At 39.6% G+C, this 20291-nt stretch overlaps 1 protein-coding gene across 35 annotated transcripts in view; it reads right to left on the bottom strand.

The window, feature by feature from the left end:
- SETD5 (SET domain containing 5) overlaps positions 1-20291 on the bottom strand; it is an 81239-nt gene that overhangs the window by 31689 nt on the left and 29259 nt on the right. For 6 of the 35 annotated variants that reach the window (XM_063661788.1, XM_063661776.1, XM_063661778.1 and 3 more), the window contains 12 exons: positions 17707-17893; positions 12768-12873; positions 12233-12441; positions 11836-11894; positions 10814-10992; positions 9838-9876; positions 5989-6231; positions 4947-5095; positions 4442-4559; positions 3283-3392; positions 765-1017; positions 332-412 (listed from right to left, as the gene is read on the bottom strand). In XM_063661788.1, coding sequence (XP_063517858.1) covers positions 332-412; positions 765-1017; positions 3283-3392; positions 4442-4559; positions 4947-5095; positions 5989-6231; positions 9838-9876; positions 10814-10992; positions 11836-11894; positions 12233-12441; positions 12768-12873; positions 17707-17777 — 1617 coding nt within the window. In that variant the 5' untranslated portion in view covers positions 17778-17893. Of the gene's footprint in view, positions 1-331; positions 413-764; positions 1018-3282; positions 3393-4441; positions 4560-4946; positions 5096-5988; positions 6232-9837; positions 9877-10813; positions 10993-11835; positions 11895-12087; positions 12129-12232; positions 12442-12536; positions 12674-12767; positions 12874-13155; positions 13349-16664; positions 16886-17706; positions 17894-20291 lie in introns of those variants that run through there. The other 29 variants (XM_063661772.1, XM_063661783.1, XM_063661771.1 and 26 more) reach the window with 14 other exon arrangements.

Here is a 20291-nt window from a genome sequence, read left to right on the forward strand (position 1 = left end):
GACCTCGTGATCCGCCCACCTCAGCCTCCCAAAATGCTGGGATTACAGGTGTGAGCCACCGCGCCCAGCGGAAACCAGATTGTTAGCAAAAAAAAAAACAAAACAAACACCTCTTCAAACCATCACTAGATAATAATCACTAGAAAACTACTGTGTGTATAGAGAAAAAGAAATAAAAAAATTATAATAAAATCTTTATTACGGAAAAAGCCCAAATTATAACCTCCAGGTCCAATCAATGAGATGATACAAAGTCAAGAGAACAGACGAGGTTCACATGATGGAGGTACCAGGAATGAGAAGGAGCAAAGGAATGTCAGACAGTACTCACCCTCCTGCTATGAGCTAGGTTCTCCTGGTCATCTATAACCTCTTCTTTCTCTTCTGGTTTTTCTTCTGGATTGTCTACTTCCTTTAAGATAGAGGCAATATTCAGCTGTACTCAAGCTCTGAGAAAAAATCAATCTGTTTTATTCTGGTAGCTTAAAACTCTCTATAACAATCTCTAGTGCTTTAAAGTGTTAACTCATGTGAGGCCACATGGTAAACACAGATGATAACCCCTGTTCTCTGGTGCAAAACCAGCAAAGGATGTTTTTGACTTTGTAAAACAGAAAGAAATGTATGAACACAATACACCCACATTGATATAAAGGGCATTAAGTGTTACTATAGCTCCCCTACTTAAACCACGCGGCAACCCAGGTTCCTCTTCCTTAGGAGGACTGATGCCATAGCATCATCATTTGACCAGGGGCGATTACCTCATGATCACTGGATACAGTTACTTTTTCTGGAACTTCTTGTGACTGCTGGTCATTATTCTCCTCTGAAGCCTCATTCTGCTGCTCCATCTCTAGCTCTTTCCGTCGTGCTTTTCTACGTCTAGTCTCTGCTCCAATGGTGGGTAGGCTTGGAGGAGGTGGTAGGAGTGGCAGTTCTGTAGCATTAGGATTCCTTTTTTGTATAGGACAATTCCGGTTTCCCTTGTGACAGGCACAGTCCACTTTATAATTACTGCTCCAAAGAAACAACCAAAATGCCTGTCTCAGTACCCTTGAAATTCAGTTACATTATCCAGTCACCCTCAAAATATCAGTACAGTAACTTCCTCTGATACTGTCTCTGAATAAGTTAAAGAGACACTACAGAGTCCTATAAATACTTTTGTTTTTCTTTTTATTAGAGACAGAATCTCGCTCTGTCATCCAGGCTGGAGTGCAGTGGTGCATCACAGCTCACTGTAACCTCTGCTTCCTGGGCTCAAGTAATCCTCCTACCTCAGCCTCCTGAGTAGCTGGGACTATACGCCCAGCTAATTTTTTTATTTTCGGCAGAGACGGGGTTTTGCCATGTTGTCTAGGCTGGTCTCAAACTCCTGGGCTCAAGTGATCCTCCAGCCTTAGCCTCCCAAAGTGCTGGGATTACAGGCATCAGTCACTGTGCCTGACGTAACACTTTCAATATTCTGTTTCTCTGTGTAACCCCAATTCTACTCCATGGTCAGTGGAAAAAAAAAAAAGAAAGCCCTCCCTAAATTCAATCCCCCCAATGGTTTACTGGCTATTTAGTAGGCAGTTTATCAATGATAAAGGCTGATGTGGCCATACTCATCTTGTGCCCACCATCACCATGTCCTCACTTTTACCTACTAATTCCCTACTTCTTAAAACCTTTTAAAATCTTCTTAAAACCTTTTCTTTTTATTTTCCTTGATGAATTAAGCATAACATGTTTTTTCCTTATACCTGGGCCAAACATCACTTTACCACATAACCTCTATTTTGCCCCAAATGACCAAAAACAAAAAGCATATACTTTATAAAATCCACCACATATTCATCTATGAATTGCCATTTATGGTTTTCTGCACTGTCATATACAGCTAGATAACATGGTTTCTGTGGACAGGGTGGATCTTTAAATCTCACCCCTAGCTTTTTTTTTTTTTTTTTTCTTTTTTTTTAATCTTTTTATTATTATTATTATTATTATTATACTTTAGGTTTTATGGTACATGTGCGCAATGTGCAGGTAAGTTACATGTGTATACATGTGCCATGCTAGTGCGCTGCACCCACCAACTCGTCATCTAGCATTAGGTATATCTCTCAATGCTATCCCTCCCCCCTCCCCCCACCCCACAACAGTCCCCGAAGTGTGATGTTCCCCTTCCTGTGTCCATGTGTTCTCATTGTTCAATTCCCACCTATGAGTGAGAATATGCAGTGTTTGGTTTTTTGTTCTTGCGATAGTTTACTGAGAATGATGACTTCCAATTTCATCCATGTCCCTACAAAGGACATGAACTCATCATTTTTTATGGCTGCATAGTATTCCATGGTGTATATGTGCCACATTTTCTTAATCCAGTCTATCATTGTCGGACATTTGGGTTGGTTCCAAGTCTTTGCTATTGTGAATAATGCGGCAATAAACATACGTGTGCATGTGTCTTTATAGCAGCATGATTTATAGTCCTTTGGGTATATACCCAGTAATGGGATGGCTGGGTCAAATGGAATTTCTAGTTCTAGATCCCTGAGGAATCGCCACACTGACTTCCACAAGGGTTGAACCCCTAGCTTTATAAGGGTATAATTGACAAATTAAAAGTAGAGATAACGTATTAAATTCTCTCTTTTTTTTTAAGACGGAGTCTCCCTCTGTTGCCAGGCTGGAGTGCAGTGGCGTGATCTTGGCTTACTGCAGCCTCTGCCTCTCAGGTTCAAGTGATTCTCCTGCCTCAGCCTCTCAAGTGGCTGGGACTACAGGCGCGTGCCACCACGCCCGGCTAATTTTTGTATTTTTAGTAGAGACGGGGTTTCATCATTGGCCAGGATGATCTCCATCTCCTGACCTCGTGATCTGCCCGCCTCAGCCTTCCAAAGTGTTGAGATTACAGGCCTGTGAGCCACTGCGCCTGGCCTAAATTCTCATTCTATATGGTCCCTGACAGAAGTACTCTGTGCATAACAACAGGATGCTATTGTAATTTCCAGGAGTGTCTCATACAATATTTTGCTGTTCTTGCTAAAAAGGCATAAGCGAAAACACTTCTGTCAGGAAACTTGTGAGCAGTATCATACAAGGTATCCATATCTCTAAAAAAAATCTCGTCTGTCTTTTCCTTTACAATTTCTAGGCAGAAAATTCATTAGTCATGAAAAGATTAAGTAAACAAAGGAAAAGGCAAGAAACAAAAGCAGACTTTAAATAAAGCAAATAGCTTAATATGTAAGACAAGCATATTCCTGTTAGGAAAGGTTTCTGAGGTCTTACCAGTTACTATACTCATAATCAAATGCTATGGTGACCTCAGCATCCTTGGTGATGGCAGACACAGCATAGATGCACAGGTGAATCATCCCATCTGCAATCATGTGTCGCACCTGTGTGAAAAGGCTTCTGGTTGGATTTTTCATAAAGACCATGAACTTTCCGTAAGAGAGAAAAAAACCATACTTTCTCTCCATTTAGAGTTATGGTAATCTGTTATTTAACCCCTTCATTTCATCTGAAACTATTATACTGTACTGGCTTGAAAATTTATAATACTTTCTTAAATATGTGGAGAAACCTTGAGATGTTAGAAATCAGGGTAAAATCTCTACTTTCACATCTTTTTCTTTTTTTTTTTTTTGAGATAGAGTCTTGCTCTGTCGCTCAGGCTGGAGTGGAGTGGCGTGATCTCTGCTCACAGCAACCTCTGCCTCCCGGGTTCAAGCAATTCTCCTGTCTCAGCCTCCTGAGTAGCTGGGGATACAGGCACACGCCACAATGCCCGGCTAAGTTTTGTATTTTTTTTTTTTAGTAGAGACGGGGTTTCACCATGTTGGCCAGGCTGGTCTCGAACTCCTAACCTTGTTATCTGCCCGCCTCAGCCTTCCAAAGTGCTGGGATTACAGGCATGAGCCACTGCGCCCAGCCGCTTTCACATCTTATAGCTGTTTCCAGTTCCACCAGAGAATTAAAATTCCTTAGCCAGTAAGTAAAGCTCTGTGGATTTTCTTGCTTTATTTGATGTGGTTGCTCTGAGTAATGAATTCTAGAAATGTCTAGATCCTCTCATAAAACATTACTTACTAAAATCTAAAAAAACTGCAACCAAATAGCTTAGTTAGGCCTAACGACATCTACTTCCACCGTATGGCAATCTCTTTAATATAACTACACTTGATTTTCTTATCCAGTCTAGCTTTTTCTCCTTAGCAAATGCTAACTTTCTCTTTTCTATTTCTGCCTTCTCTAAAGAAAATTCTTTCCTTGCTCCCATTTTGTCAGTATAAAAGCACCATTACTTTTGTTTTTCACCTCTCATGATGAAATATCACGACTATTATCTACAGACCTTTATCTGAGTGAAGTTTTCATACTGCTTCTTCAGTAAGCTTGTCATTTGATGGTTCCACTCAAAGGGAAGTTGCTACAGATATCTCACCTCTGCATTTGGTGTACATGATCTTCTGATGAACCGAGCATCATTACCGAAAGTACGGGCATCCACACACATCTCTACACCATTGAATTTTGAGTAGAAGAGCACAAAGGGGTATGGTCTAGGGATACAATTAAAATTCCTGTAATTCTCAACACAAATAAGAAGGCCACCCCATGACTCCAAACATGAAGCATATACTGAGAGAAGCAGCAGCAGTCTTTTGCAACACCTAAACTTGGGAAAACATCACGTTTGTCTGCTTTTGATTAAAGAACAAGCACAAAGCAAGGAAAGCTTGGCTTGGAAAGGAGTTGTCACCATTTTACACATTAAACAATTTGCAGATTTACTTGCACTTCTCTACAAATAGCAGACAGGTATGAGCTTATCTGAGTTGTGATTTTTTGTCTCCCAAGAGCATCCTATCAAACAGAATGATTTTTACAATAACACTGGTCAACCAGGTCCACCTTAGCCCTCACTGCTCAATGAATGACGTTCTTACTTTTTGAAGAAATGCCCATTGACCTCAAATTGCTGTCGTAACATGACTTTCCCACGATACTCTATTATAAGAGTGTCCAAAGCCAAATCTCTTGCAGCCCTCAGGATCTTCCGGTGCTTTTGAACACGAGTGACTCTTCCCAGCTGTAACTGAATAAAACCAGAGCAGTAACATTAAACAACAGCAAGAACACCTTAGTAGACACTCAAATTATTTCATAATTAAGGAAAACATGCTAATATTTTCAGGTTTTATCTGTATATGTTATTTAGATCAATGATGAGAAATTTTAAAATGTGATGAAAGCTCAATTTTTCTAAGAGACATGCTACATCTAGTGAAACTGCCTCCCCAGAAACGGCAAGAAAATATTAAAAAAAAAAAAAATACACGATTAAGATTTCAGTGACTCTATCTCTAAAATAAAGATGAGAAAGAACATGCTTAACTTTCTATAAATCTTACATAATTCCTACCTAGGGTATATAGAATTTCCCATATTAAGTCATCTCTCTCTCTTTTTTAAATAGAGCCAGGGTCTCACTCTGTCACTCAGGCTGGAGTGCAGTGGTGCAATCATAGCTTACTATAACCTCAAATTCATTCAAGTGATCCTTCCACCTCAGCCTCCCTGGTAGCTGGAACTTACAGGTGTGTATCATTACAACGGCTAACTTTTAATTTTTTTTTTTTTTTTGTAAAGAGAGGGTCTCACTATGTTGTACAGGCTGGTCTTGAACTGCTGGCCTCAAGCAATCCTTCCACCTTGGCTTCTTGCCAAAGTGTTGTATTATAGGAGTGAGCCACTGCACACAGCCTCAATTCATCTATTTTTTTATTAATAAAGGTAGTTTAAAAATATGTATCCGGATAGTTTCCAGTTAATATAACCTACTTTTGGTTACATATGATCAACACCTGGCTAATCTGTTATTCCATGGCCTTGTACATTTGGAAGGAACAGTAATTCCAATCCATTACCCTCTTCCTGGGTTCTTAAAATTTCAGCTACTTAGAGAGTCTTCAACCCTTTGGTGCTTACCTGCATTTGGGAACCAATAACTGTATTATTACAGGCCAATTCAGTCTTATTAATAGTGTCTAAAATAGTAGGTTTGCCCACAAATTCCTTGCTAGAATGTAGGTGTTGTTCAAGCGCGTTCTGTACATCTGCACTGTACTGATTAGTGAAAGCTTCTTCATACTGGTCAGTCCATAGTCTTATCCGATTTTCCCAGCCCTCAGTTGTATTCTCATCTAAATTCTGTGCTTCAGAGGGAGAATTCTGTAGAAAACAAATTCAGGGAGGTTAGTAAAGTCCTTGCATAAATAGAGGGTTGGGAATGTGGGTGGGACAAGCTGGGGTTCCAGAGAAAATTTATCACTTGGCAATTGATGTGGCATAAAAGAGTAATGGACTGGGAGTCAGAGGATCTGGTTTCTATCATGCTTTTGTTACCAATGAGAGGTGAGACCTTGAATAACTTCTTTAAATGGGGAAGCTCAGTTTCTCCATTTATAAAGTAAGAAATTAATCTGGATCATAGTTTCATCCCATCACTGTGATTTTATGACCATTTTAAAGTCATAAAAATCAATTTTCTTATCAAAAGACTGACATCAAGTTAATAAGAAAATCTTCATACAAATGAACAGTAGAGACCTCAAATTTATCACTGCTTAAATTTTTCATACTCACTGAATATCTGTGTCAAGTGTTAGCCCAAACTGGTTTTTTGACCATTCTCCAGGAGAATGCATGTTTTTGTGTCACTTATTATTTTCATAATACATGTTCATTCTAAACCTACATATGACCTTAATCAATCAATCTCATCAATCCAATCCCAATCTTACTACCCATATAAAAAGTTATTACTTTAGTATATCTTTCTAACACTCTATTTTCAACAATTTAAATTACCACATTCTAAATAATCTGAAGAGGTGAAGTGAGGGGAGAGGAGTAGGTAGGGAGAATACAGAAAATGTCTAGGAGGTACTTTGCTATACTCCTCTAGGAAAACCATTGCCCTCTATGGTGACAGTATTGAGAAAAGATTACTACAACTCAGGAACAGCTTCCTAGGCAGACAGTGCCTGAGCTACAGAGACAAAGCGTAAGCCCAATACATGTTCTCCTCCATGGTGTTCAAGACTTAAGTGCCATCAGAAAACAAAACAAACACTGACAGTGATGATGTCATGCTAGTGATGATTAGAAGGAAAAGACACTGTAGTACCAAAGCTACTTGAAAATCCATGTCCACATTAAACTTGCAAACAGGTACAACAAAATTAAATACACTTTCCATGAATGGCACAGAAAACACTGATGCTTATCATAACACTTTCTTTTACCACTTTTGCATCACTGTTGCTGACTGATTATTGTCTACTATCCTTTCTGCAAGGAACAGGAGTATAGAAGAAAATAAATCAACACTATTGTCTCCACATTTCTTACTAGAGTCCAAAAGACTGAACAATAAACAAAGGGATCTAAAGAAACACCTAAGGCCAACATACTGACAATCAGAGTATCACCTGCTTGACATCAGTAGCAGTTGTGCAAAAGAATAGTGCAAAACCTTAGGCTTAATGGAGCTTACAGACTAGGGGGACTGGCAGTGTCCAAACAATATTCCCAGCTTTAAGCGGCAATTGTTAAACTTACGACTTGATAAGTGTACTGTATTCTGGAAGCCTCTGTCACAGTATTAGCCATTGTTCACTAATCTCACTGTGTGTTTACTCTGCTGCCCCATCCTTCAAGGCATTAGAGACTCTACCTCAGTTGGGTTTAGAGTAGTGGTTCTCAATTGAGGGAAATTTTGCACCCAGGTGACATTTGGTAATATCTGAAGACATTTTTGATAATCTCAACTGAGTGTATGAGTGTTACCGGCATCTAGTGGGTAGACACCAGGGATCCTGTTCACATCTTGAAAGCACAGAACAGTCCCTTCCACAACACAGAATTATTTGGTCCAAACTGTCAACAGTGTCAAGACTGAGAAACCCTGATTTACAATTAAGTCTTCAGTAGGGAAGCTGCTCTTGACACTGGGATTAAAAATCCAAATGATAATTTTTTCTAATTCTTATGGCTCCCACCTGGATCACTGGAGGAGTTTTAAACTAGTAATTCTGAGCATAAAATTTATAACTCAATTTAGAATTAAAAGAATCAAAATGACTAGTAATTTTTTTTTCTAAATTTTAACACACCTGTGAGGCTGTCAACCTCCCAAAACTGTAAGCAAAATATGGGGTTTATGTGCAGTTTTCTGGTAGAGCCAGTCTATAGCTTTCGAAAAGTTTCGAGCTTCTGGAGATAAGTTATGATAGTTGCTTGATAAGAGAAAAGCATCTAGTAGCCAGGATTAGGGCTATTATCTGCCTCCAAAGTCTATGTAAAAGGCCCCTCTCTAAGCAAATGAGACAAAAATAAAGGGGCAGCTAAAGCAAACTTGGCCACTTGCAAGAGGTGGATCCAGCAAAGAAATGATTGATTTGTCTTCCAAGACACATCCCAGGCCTCTGATGATCTGTAGCTCTGAGTCCTCTCCCAACTCTTTCACAGGTATGTGCAAGTCTGTTTAAAGATAGATACTAAGTGGGGCCTTCAAACTTTAGGTAAAGTGCTACCTGTAATCTTTGCTAACACCAGTCACACCGGTGCAGCACATAAAACAATCCTAAAAAGCTTATCCTTACTGAATTTTTTTTTTTTTGAGATGGAGTCTTGCTCTGTTTGTTGCCCAGGCTGGAGTGCAGTGGCGTGATGTCAGCTCACTACAACCACTGCCTCCTGGGTTCAAGCAATTCTCCTGCCTCAGCCTCCCAAGTAGCTGGGACTACAGGTGCCTGCCACCACACCTGGCTAATTTTGGTATTTTTAGTAGAGATGGGGTTTCACCATGTTGGCCAGGCTGGTCTTGAATTCCTGACCTCAGGTGATCCACTTGCCTTGGTCTTCCAAAGTGCTAGGATTACAGGCGTGAGCCACTGCGCCTGGCCTTACTAAAGATTTTAATATTTATGCCCTATAACTCTCAATAGGAAAGATCCTGCTTTTGTATCATTTAGGAATATGAATACTCATAAACTCGAATTTAATTCTAATTAAATGCTTTGAAGCCCTCAGTAATAATTTGAGTGGCATGTTTTCCTCCCATGTGTGTATATACATACATATATATATATACACACACACACACACACACACACACACACACACACACACACACATAGGTAAAGGAGGATACCAGACAGCATAATCAAATCTCCTTTTGGCAAGCTATTTTTAATCAACCAGCACCTTACACTTCTTTTAAACCATTCCACATACTTACTCTATTCTCCAAGTTCTTTACAAAATCATACTTCGTAAACTCTTTTATTTGATATCTTAAGAAACACACTAGCATTACCTAAGTCTTTTCTACCAAACAGATATGCTAAGAGAAAACAGTAATTCTTATCAATAATACAAGCTTCCTGCAATTAAAGCCCACACAGTGCTAGGGTAGATGCACAAGAGATCCTATATCATTACCAGAAAAACTCCACTCCTAAGGTTGAGTCCAATCACAGTGACAGAACACACTAGCCTCATTTTGTTTGGAAAAATGTCACTTACCCCCTAGGAAAGCAATGAATGAAAAACCAATCAATGAAGGCTGATTACAGAAAGGGAAAATATTTCAGAAAATGGCCAAGAAAATCTACTTTGGAGAAAAGCTCTATGAAAACTGAATGGCAACAACTACAAACTAATGAAAAGCAGAGTCCAAGATTCCCAGACCATCAATGTCAGGAAAGAAGCTGACCAAAATGCAAGATCACAGTGAAGTAAAACACAGCATCAGCGAAGATTACCCCTTACCTTCATCCGCAAGGACTTCCGGGATCCCTCTCGAAATGCCTATCCCAAGGAGGAAAACAAGTAGAACAAACAAAACTTGGTACCAAGAATGACAGTTATATCTGAGACTAAAACTAAGACACAAACTAGTGTTCTATTCTGTCCCCCTTTCTCTAGGTAAAAAATACAATGGAATTCCCCAAACTATTATCAAGAATAGGGGTAGCTCAAGGCCAATGAACTCTGAGACTAATTTTAATACTTTCTACTGTGAAGCTAGGTAATTAACAGGGAAGAGCATGCATCTCTTAAATCCTATATGCACCTCTGATACTAAGAGAAAAAGTAAATAAAAAAAACTTTAAAGTTGCAGATTTACCAGTTTTGAAACTAAGAAGGAAACAAAGACCAATCCCCTTAACAAGGGATGAACAAGTCACCTAGAAGCAACAAAGTTGCTGTGATGGGGAAGAAAGAACACAAACCAGAAGAAGTTTCTCCCGTAGACATTTTAGCTGAGAATACAGGAAAGTGACCATGACACTGAGGAAGCCTAGACCATTCAAGAGATGTTTCCTGATTTTTATTTTTTTTGAAACAAGGAAAAACAATCAACCCAAAGACATGAGGCATGTAACCAGGACAAGAATTTCAGACTGTACTTTGGGGTTGAGAGGTGGGGAGATACTGTAAGGATAGCAGAAGCCTAGACTTGAGGCTGCAACACATACGGGCTTGTGCCAGGTAGGGCTGGAATTTCATACCTGGGATGGGGACTGAAGTAGAAGAAACTTTGAGCCAGTGGTGATGATATGGTGTGGCAGAAGAGAGGTTGGTCTACATGTACATAACACAGATTAGCTGATTTTTGCAAGTAGAACAAAAGTGGCCCTTCAAACACCTGGATCAAACTTCTTAAAAGAATTCTGGTGCATTCTTGCTCCAAAATTTAAGCTATTTCAGACATTTCTATTTAAGATATTTTTACCCTCCATACCTTGATTTTCTTCGTCTTTGGTGCTGCACGACCCTTTTCTGGACTCTTTTTCCGCTTCTTGGGTTTGGTTCTTCTAACAGTTAAGGTGATGCTTGTAGGTGTGTGCTGTGTTGCTGTATACAACACAGTGGAAGTAGAAAGCTCCTCATCCCAGCTTTCTGTTGCACTGCTATCCCCACCTGAAAAACGATGATTTCATAGTTCAGGTACTAATAGCCTCAAAAGTACATTAAAAGTAGCTTATTCTTTTAGGTGTGCCCCACATGCAGTAAGCCATTACTTCCACTATTAACTCTTATCATCTGTAAAGCAACGTTAAATACTCATCTTCCTTAAGAAAACAAGATTCTATGTCATTGGCATTAAGCATATAAACCCTGTTCCTCATGGTATTTATTTCTCCCCTTGTATTCAGTCCCTAAGCTTCGCTGACTCAATCTACAACAATTTGAGACTGGCTAATTTTTAAAACAGGAATCCATATTTTTTGTGTTCACAAGGAATACTTTGCTACAGGGCTAAAATGTTCTCAATACATTTCGTTTACAATGAGAGAACTATACAGTGGTCTTGAGAGGACTTCTATCTCTTTCTGTGAAAAGAGCTGGCTGGGGGACCATGGGCATGGGAACTTGTAAGAGAGGTTCTTTTTTTTTTTTTTTGAGAGGGAGTTTTGCTCTTGTTGCCCAGGCTGGAGTGCAATGGCGCAATCTCAGCTCATGGCAACTTCCGCCTCCTGGGTTCAAGCGATTCTCCTGCCTCAGCCTCCCGAGCAGCTGGGATTACAGGCATGCGCCACCACACCTGGCTATTTTGGATTTTCAGTAGAGATGGGGTTTCTCCATGTTGGTCAGGCTGGTCTCAAACTCCCGACCTCAGGTGATCCACCCGCTTTGGCCCCCAAAGTGGTGGGATTACAGGCGTGAACCACTGCGCCTGAGCAAGAGGGGTTCTTAAAATGAACATTCAGATCACAGAATATTTATATGTCAAACTGTGGACCTAACCCATCTTCCGCTCACCTGATATGTTGTCCTGCTTCCGCCGATGAAGTCTAATAACCTTCCCCCTGCTCATTCCCCTAAAGAGGGAAAATAAACTTAAAGTAGTCCTTCCAACAGCATGCATCACATCATAGCACACATGGGCGAAGTGTCTCTGCATATGCTACCCCTTCCCTCCCACCTACCAAATGTTTCCAGGACATTAAATTTCATATCAAATTCAATAGCTTTAACATCAATCTCTCATTCCTTGTTGTCAGCAATTCTCACCTAGTGCAGAGAATTCGAGCCAAGGAGCACTAAGGAATCATCTACATTAACAAACACAAGAAAGAATACTTTGAGCTTTTCCCTACTTGTAAGAAACCCTAATCCCAGCAACCCAGACTTAAATTTAGATAGAACAGGATCTTACCTGCACTTGTCACAGTTGAGAAGGAAGCCATCCTGAGAAAGACCACAAGGACACCAGGTAGGTACAGTTTCTCCTTCAGAGTTCGGGCTGTCTCCACAGCGTTCCTCTACAGGCGACGGCAGGCCATTCAGGTCAGAACGAGGGATGATCGTCTGGACAGGGGGAGAAGCAGGAGGTGTCGGAGGAGGAGGGGCTCCGTAATTATGATCCTGAAAATAAGATTTTTTAAATCAACAGTGTCCAAACACTGGCCCCTCTCTCCCCTAAAGTATGGTACATATGGAAAGAAAGAAGAAAGTAGTACCCTTCGTTTTTTGGCTTCAACCAGGAAAGTGATAAAACAAAATGCCAAGGTCAACTGGGACATAAAAACAAGAACAATGATGCAGGGCTAGACGTCCGCTGGAGTCAGGGAAGTGCAAAAGGGGCAACTTCGTCATGCTGCATATAAACATTTCAAGAAAGTCACAATGTATAAGAATGGATTACACTCCAGGAAGATCACTGTTCTGGAGAGAAACAAATGCATACTCACAGCATAAGGCAGTCCTCGACACCCATGCCTCTGAGTGGTCCCATAATTATGAGTGGAATACACGCTCTTCTCATTAACTGCTGGACTAGCCTCCACAGATTCAGGGCTGCACAAAGGCGAAAAGCAATGCATGATAGCATAACACCTAATCTTCCCTTAAACTAACACTTCATTTCCCATTCTAACCCCTCCTCTTTCCACAACCACTAGCCACTAGGATAAGAGAAAGAACTCAGTGAAACAATCTTATTAACATAACTAAGCCTATAAATAACAGTAGGAGTGTTATTAAATGTGGATTTGTGTGTAACATGAAGCCAGTACAGGCAGATGTCTGAAGGCAGGCACCTGAGATACAAGGTGTCCCTAATGACAAACACAAACGTACCAGCTGAGCGGGGAGTTTCCCCTAGAGAAGCCACTCTGGGCTGGTTTAGACTCAGAACTATTCTTCTTAATTGGATCTCTTAATACTTCCATGAAACCTCACATGACATTTGCAGTGAGTGAGATGATGAAAGTGCCTTCTGCACTGCCCCAGGGACCAGGCCCTCTTCCATTCACTACCAAGACAGGATACCCTGAAGAAAGTACAGGTAAAAACAATGGCATCTTATATTTATCATACCTCTCATCTTGACGAACCCCCAACACCTTTCAAATATTAGAGTAATAATTTCTCATCCACCAATGACATGCAAGCATATTAAGGACAAAATTATCAGCTGCATGATAATACCATAGAACTTCAAAATAAAAACTAAACTGGAAAGTTGTGTTAGTCTACTGACAAATAATAACAACAGTAATGGCTACCATTGTGAACTGCCCAATATTTGTTAGGTGCTTTAAATATATATTAATTCATTTAATTTCAGCAACCACCAAACATGGTATATACCCCATTTTTACAGAGTGGGAAGATGTGGTGGTGAGATTACATGACTTCCTCAAGGTTACACATTGACACAGCTAAGATTTGAAACAAAGTCTGTCTGACTCCAAAGTCTATGCTCTTTCCACTACAGAAACAAGAATGACATTCAGTCCTTTAAAGAAAATTATTTGAGACCTTTATTAACCAGGCTTAGTGAGAAGCTTGGTTTAGTATCTTTTTGTACCCTTTGTGAATAGAAAATAAACTATTCAAGTACAATGTATTATTGTAGAATTATACATGTATTCAAACTTAGAAAATTAATGTAAGCCTTTGCAATAAAAAGGCTTTGATGGCAAAGGATAAAAATCAGGTTTATGGGAAGAAAGAACTTCAACTCTGATTGTTACCTGGTTAGGTTTTAGGGAATACTGAAGGATAATTCAAAAATATAAAGTTTGTATGGCTTTGCAGAATAGAATAGTAATTTGTAATTTATATTAATTAGAACACAGATTCACAAATTAGAAACTCCGATGATTGGTATAACTCAAACTTAGAGATTAATGGGTCTTTCAGGGAGTCAAATAATGCATATTGTTTGCTTGAAATAATAGTCATTTTTTCCTGCTTAGATATACAATATATAGTACAGCAGGAATAAGTGTGCAGTTCAGTGTGGTGCAATGTCAATTGAGAAGTGAGGGATCGAAGAAAATTCTGAGATATGTATCCAACTCACCCAGTTATATGCTCCAAAACTGTGAGAAGGGATCTTATTAATAACAGCAAAGGAAATTTCTAAGTGAAGAAGAACTTTAGACAGAGGAAAGTATTCTCTGTTAGTGAGGTGCATGCATTTTATTACTTAAAAGTGTCTGCAAGATGGGAACGGGGGAGGGGTACATCAAGAATGCAGGTCAGTATTCTTGAGAAAAAGATGATCTGAACATGGCTCACTGAGAGGCAATCATCTCTGAGTATTAGGAAACAGGTGGGGTTTCCTAAATGAAACCAAAGGCAGACAAGCATTAATAAAATGAAGGTATAATTTAGTTTCTATGATGGACAGTTAAAAGAAAGTAATAAATTTATACAACATTATTAATTTACTAGGTACATTACTAGATAAACAAGTATTCCAAAGAGCTGTACATATTTTATATAGATTTTGTACCACTGAACACATGGAGTGAAACATGATAGCTGTTTATTAGGAATGGATTTTTTTTTGGTGGCGGGGGGGGACAGGAAAAAGGGAAGTTGCATGAAATCAAAGATGGCCATGGAGATGGAGCTATGCTGGTTGTATCTTACCCATCTCCAAACGGGTAAATATGAACATATGCACTTCATGTGCAAGTCTAGGGAATAAAAATAAAATGTATTTTGTGGAGGTTAAAAGGCCATCGCACTGCACAATACTTTCTAGTTAAGCACAGCATTTAATATATTGCTGTGCATGCCAAATCTAAAATTTAAACTCACATCTTCTGATGAAGAAACTCTGCAATTTCCATATTGGTTACTGATTAAATACACAGTTAGACATTGACAGGTAACTACAAGATTTCCTAAAATACTCCTTGATATATATACTAGTCTTTATATTTTAAAATATGAATTAAAAGTTTGGAATAATGGAATTACATCTCTTTAGCAGCCAAACACTTTATGCAAATGTAATTACAGGCTTTCTTCTCCTATCACTGAATTGGACACATATACAGAAACCAGGCTCACAACAGATATACTCCATCAACGGTGTTCTAAGTACAACATGCAACCCAGCTGCTATCACGCCATTTCTTGGAAAATGCCTGAAATTCTGTTATGGTAGAGTTGGAAATTCAGAAAAATCTTTGTTTTGCTTGTTACATCTACAAATTTTCCTATAAACACACACAAAAATAAATGCATATTGCATATAGTTGCCATCAGATTTAAAATCCTATGAAGTGAAGTCTACATCTAGTTGAGTATGCTGCACTTAATACCAGGTTTAATCTTAAAGTGCCCAGAACAGCAAAATAGGCATGATGAAACATTAATAAATATCATTAATAATTTAACAGAATGGTATGTAGCTAGTTACTGACATTCTTTCCCTTCGCAGAAATGCATAACTATGTAGCTAGTTATGACCACAGTATCATAAATCTGTCTGGAGATCATGAATGAAAATGTTTCAGGAAATCCTAGGATATGCTGGTGTTAACAGAGACAGCGCAGTCACATTTGTAGACCAGAAGTATTTTTATTTCTGGAATTACTCCTAGACTCCCTAGCAGTATTTATGGGCAGTCATGTCTATACTTTGGGGAAAACACCAATTGTAAGATTAATTGCTCTGGGTCTTTTATCTACCAATTCCAAATGTATTGGTTTAACCTCTTTGTTGAAATTTCTCACAAATGTTAATGCTATCTATCTATACAGTTAGACAGTCTACATAGTACCAGGTTAGTAGCTGACTTTATAAAAACCTATAAACACAATACAAGCTGGCTACCTACTAATGCAGGGAGAGTTTTAAGTACTTTATTTGGGGAAAGAGTTGTAAAATGGTAAGTAAGTCTCAGTTACTGACATAACTAAATACCTTTTGCATGCAAACAAAACAAACAAAAACAAAAACAAAAGAAGAAAAAAGCTCTAGAAGAAACAAAATCAACCCTTCCCCACCCCCAACCCTCCTTTCTCCTTTTTATATGGGAATAAGCCCAAACACTGCTTTCCATTTTAGACTACCCCAGAATATTATATACTATTTCTCAGGGTAGCTTTAGGTCTTCCTCTTTAAGGAACTCAGTAAACAGGTAAGTTATATTAGGTGGCTTTATGAAGAAATATACACACTCTTTAATAATATTCTGTTTTAAGGAAGAAAACCACTTATTAATCAGGGATGTCATTCAACCCAGAAATCTGGTACAGTTGCTTTGCTTTGCTGAAGGGGGAAGAATCCCCAGGGACTGTGAAAATGGCAAGAGAAACAGGGGAATTAGAGCAACACCCACCTCACTCAAGAAGTGGCTGTGGGATCAAGAGTCTGAACTGGACCTGAACATATTCAAAACACCAGGATTTTTCCAGCCCAGACCCTAATCCCTGGTACTGCCTGGAATAGACTTGGCTTCTGGGGGTGTGCTGCCCCCTAGGCCCCTTGGGTCTCTTTCGCTGGACTTTCACATCCTGGTGTAGTGCCACTTCGTCTTGAAAGGTAGGGGGCTTCCACTTCCTTTCTGTAAGCAAGGAAGATTGGGTACAAGGGAGGTAAAAGGACAAGAGGGGGAATCTGTGAGCAGGGGGAATCTCGGACAACTTAAAAGAGAAGGGATACAAAAGACTAAAAATTTTAAAACTGTGAATAATATATATAAAGTTGTATAATGAAGGCCTACCTTCATTGCCATTTGGCATTTACATTCTTCAAGAATTGAGAGTATAATTTTAGGGATTGGGCCTTTGGACAAACTCTGAATTCCTAAAGCTGCTCTTAGCTGAAAAAAAAGTTTGGTACCACTGATTTTGAAGGTCCTCTTTCTAGGCAACGAATATTATAAAAAAACAGATGACGCTGCTCTCCATGTTTTCTACCCCAGATGTCAGAAGGTTTAGGCAACCTGCCCATATAGTTTCGGCCCCTTTACTCTAGAACAATGGGAAGTACATAGGAAGAGGACTTCAAAGAAAATCAGTTCGAAAGAACACCTTCTTATCTCCCTCCATCAGAATCATTAACTCTATAGAAGCAGGTAGTAACACCTACTTTATTCCAATTTTCTCCACCCATTAAAACAAATGAAAATGAATTCCTACTTTGCAACTTTGGTTCTATTAATTATTTGCCCAGAAATACCCCTCTGAAAACTCTTCCTTCCCCTTCTAATTCCTTTTTTCCACCAGCTTCAATGGGGGTAAAGGGAAAGGTCTAATGTTAATTACAGTGGGATAGGACCTGGCTAAGAAAATACTACATATTATCTTATTAGCTATCCATAAGAAAGTTGTCTCCACACAGACTGGTAATGTACCCACTACCTAGAAAGTAGCACTTACTCTGATCCAGCAGCCATATCTGAGTAGGATGTATCTGGTGTGGTGACTCCCAGAGGGATTGCAATGCTCATGACGTCCAACACAGCAGAGACTGGAAATCACGGGGTCCAATTAATGGAGACTGACCACTCTGAGAGTGGGGGTGAGCTGCAGAGCCTCATCCAACATGTTATGGACATGAGGAATCCTGCAACAGAAAAGGAAAATATCTAGTAAAATAAATAGCTAGTTATCAAATAGTTCTTCAAGTTTATCTTAAATGCTACTGAATATTTTTCTGCATTCTTGAATAAGGCTTTTTTTAAGGGATAATTATAAAATAAATACAGCCACAGTGTCCCATGTTTATTATGCATTTCATTAATGTTTCACAAAGTAGGGGGCAAAAAGTTATGCTTACTTTTGTTTTTCTTTTCAGTTGAAGGGAAAGGAAGAGTCTGCCTATCTCACTAACCAACACATTCTCCCCATTCTAAAACTGCCCAAACAAAATTTTCTGGCAGCCTAGGATGTAGCAAACAAGTTTTAAGATAAAGGATGGTTATTAAAAATATCCTAGTTTACCTAAACTCTTTAAAAATTCAAGATCTTCATTTAAGTTTTTTTCCTAGGCCACAAATAAATGCAGTTTCGCAAGCAGTCAATAATGTTATTTCTTCCAAATTAAAAGAGATCAATTTGTTGTTTATAGTTGAATGGAAACAGCTGTTTCTTACTGCCTTCTTTTGTCATTGAACACTCTCTTCCTTCTTTTAAATCATCTTAACTATAATTTTGGGAGAAGATGCAATCATCTTAGCAATTTTATTTGTGCGGTAATAATACGCTGTTAGATATGAACAAAAATATAAACCAGGAGGAGGCTATGCATGCGTGGGTGCAGAAGGTGCGTGGGTGCAGAAGGTGCATGGGAAATCTCTGTATCTCCTGATGAATTTTCCTGTGAACCTAAAACTGCTCTAAAAAAGTTGACTGTTTTTTAAAAACAACAAAAAAAACCCCGAAATCACGAAGAGTACAGTTTCATGATAAAGACTAAACAACTGTGTATGAAAAAGCAGTGAGGATAGCTTGACATGGTGACCATAAACCAGTGAAAGCTGGGAACAGAAAGACTCAGAAATTACTGAAGTATAAAAAAATGCAAAAATAGATTAAGAGATTTGGAGGTATGGTGCAGAGGGAAACAAGTGTTCTTTGTGTGACTTTACATTAGTAGTTTTACAGTAGTGTAAAAAAACATTAAAAGGATGAAACAAAAAGCATTTTATTTGGGGGGGGAATAAAGTCAATGTGAATGCCAAAGACCCATGTTAACAAGGACTTTTGCAAAAAAGACTACAAAGAGAGTCATGACTGATACACTGATTCATAATAAGACATTAGAACAATTATTAATACTAAAAAAACTAAAGGAATGAAAAGTACATGATACCGACTGAGTCAACCCAGGGGGTTAATGTAAATTTTATTTTTATTTTTTGAGACAGTTTCACTTTTGTTGCCCAGACTGAAGTGTAATGGCGCAATCTTGGCTCACTACAACCTCCGCCTCCTGGCTTCAAGACTCCTGCCTCAGCTTCCCAAGTAGCTGGACTACAGGCGCCTGCCAACATGTCTGGCTAATTTTTGTACTTTTAGTAGAGACGAAGTTTCACTATGTCGGCCAGGTGGTCTTGAACTTCTGACCTCGGGTGATCCACTCACACCTCAGCCTCTCAAAGTGCTAGGACTATAGGCGTGAGCCACCGTGCCTGGACGGTTAATGTAAATTGTAAATGGTAGATGGTCTGAGATGCTCCAATCTTACTTTGATATTAATGCAAATAAAAAACTGTGGGCTGGGTGCAGTGGTTCACAACTGTAATACCAACACTTTAGGAGGCCAAGGTGGGAGGATCACTTGAGTCCAGGAATTTGAGACCAGCTGAGGCAACATAGTGAGACCCCATCTCTACAAAAATAGTAAAAAAATATCAGCCAGCCATGGTGATGTGTGCCTGTGGTCCCAGCTACTTGGGAGCTGAGGTGGGAGGATCACCTGAGCACAGGAGGTAGAGGCTGAGGTGAGCCATAATCATGCACTGCACTCCAGCCTAGATGATGAAGTGAGACCTCTGGGTATGACAATACGCCTGTTCCTACACCCAACTGGAGGTGACATATAGCTGGCTGGGAAATGACTGGGCCAGACGAAGTGGCTCATTCCTGTCATCCCAGCACTTTGGGAGGCCGAGGCAGGTGGATTGCTTGAGCTTGGGAGTTCGAGACCAGCCTGGGACACATGGCGAGATCCTGTCTCTACTAAAAATACAAAATTTACCTGGTGTGGGCCGGGCGCAGTGGCTCACACCTGTAATCCCAGCATTTTGGGAGGCCAAGGTGGGTGGATCACTTGAGGTCAGGAATTCGAGACCAGCCTGGCCAATGTGGTGAAACCCCTTCTCTACTAAAAACACAAAAATTAGCTGTAGTGGCACACGCTGGTAATCCCAGCTACTCAGGAGGCTGAGGCAGGAGAATCTCTTGAACCCAGGAGGTGGAGGTTGCAGTGAGCTGAGATCACGCCACTGCACTCCAGCTTG

The sequence above is a fragment of the Pongo pygmaeus genome, chromosome 2 (assembly GCF_028885625.2).
Source record: "Pongo pygmaeus isolate AG05252 chromosome 2, NHGRI_mPonPyg2-v2.0_pri, whole genome shotgun sequence".
NCBI classification, from domain to species: Eukaryota; Metazoa; Chordata; class Mammalia; order Primates; family Hominidae; genus Pongo; species Pongo pygmaeus.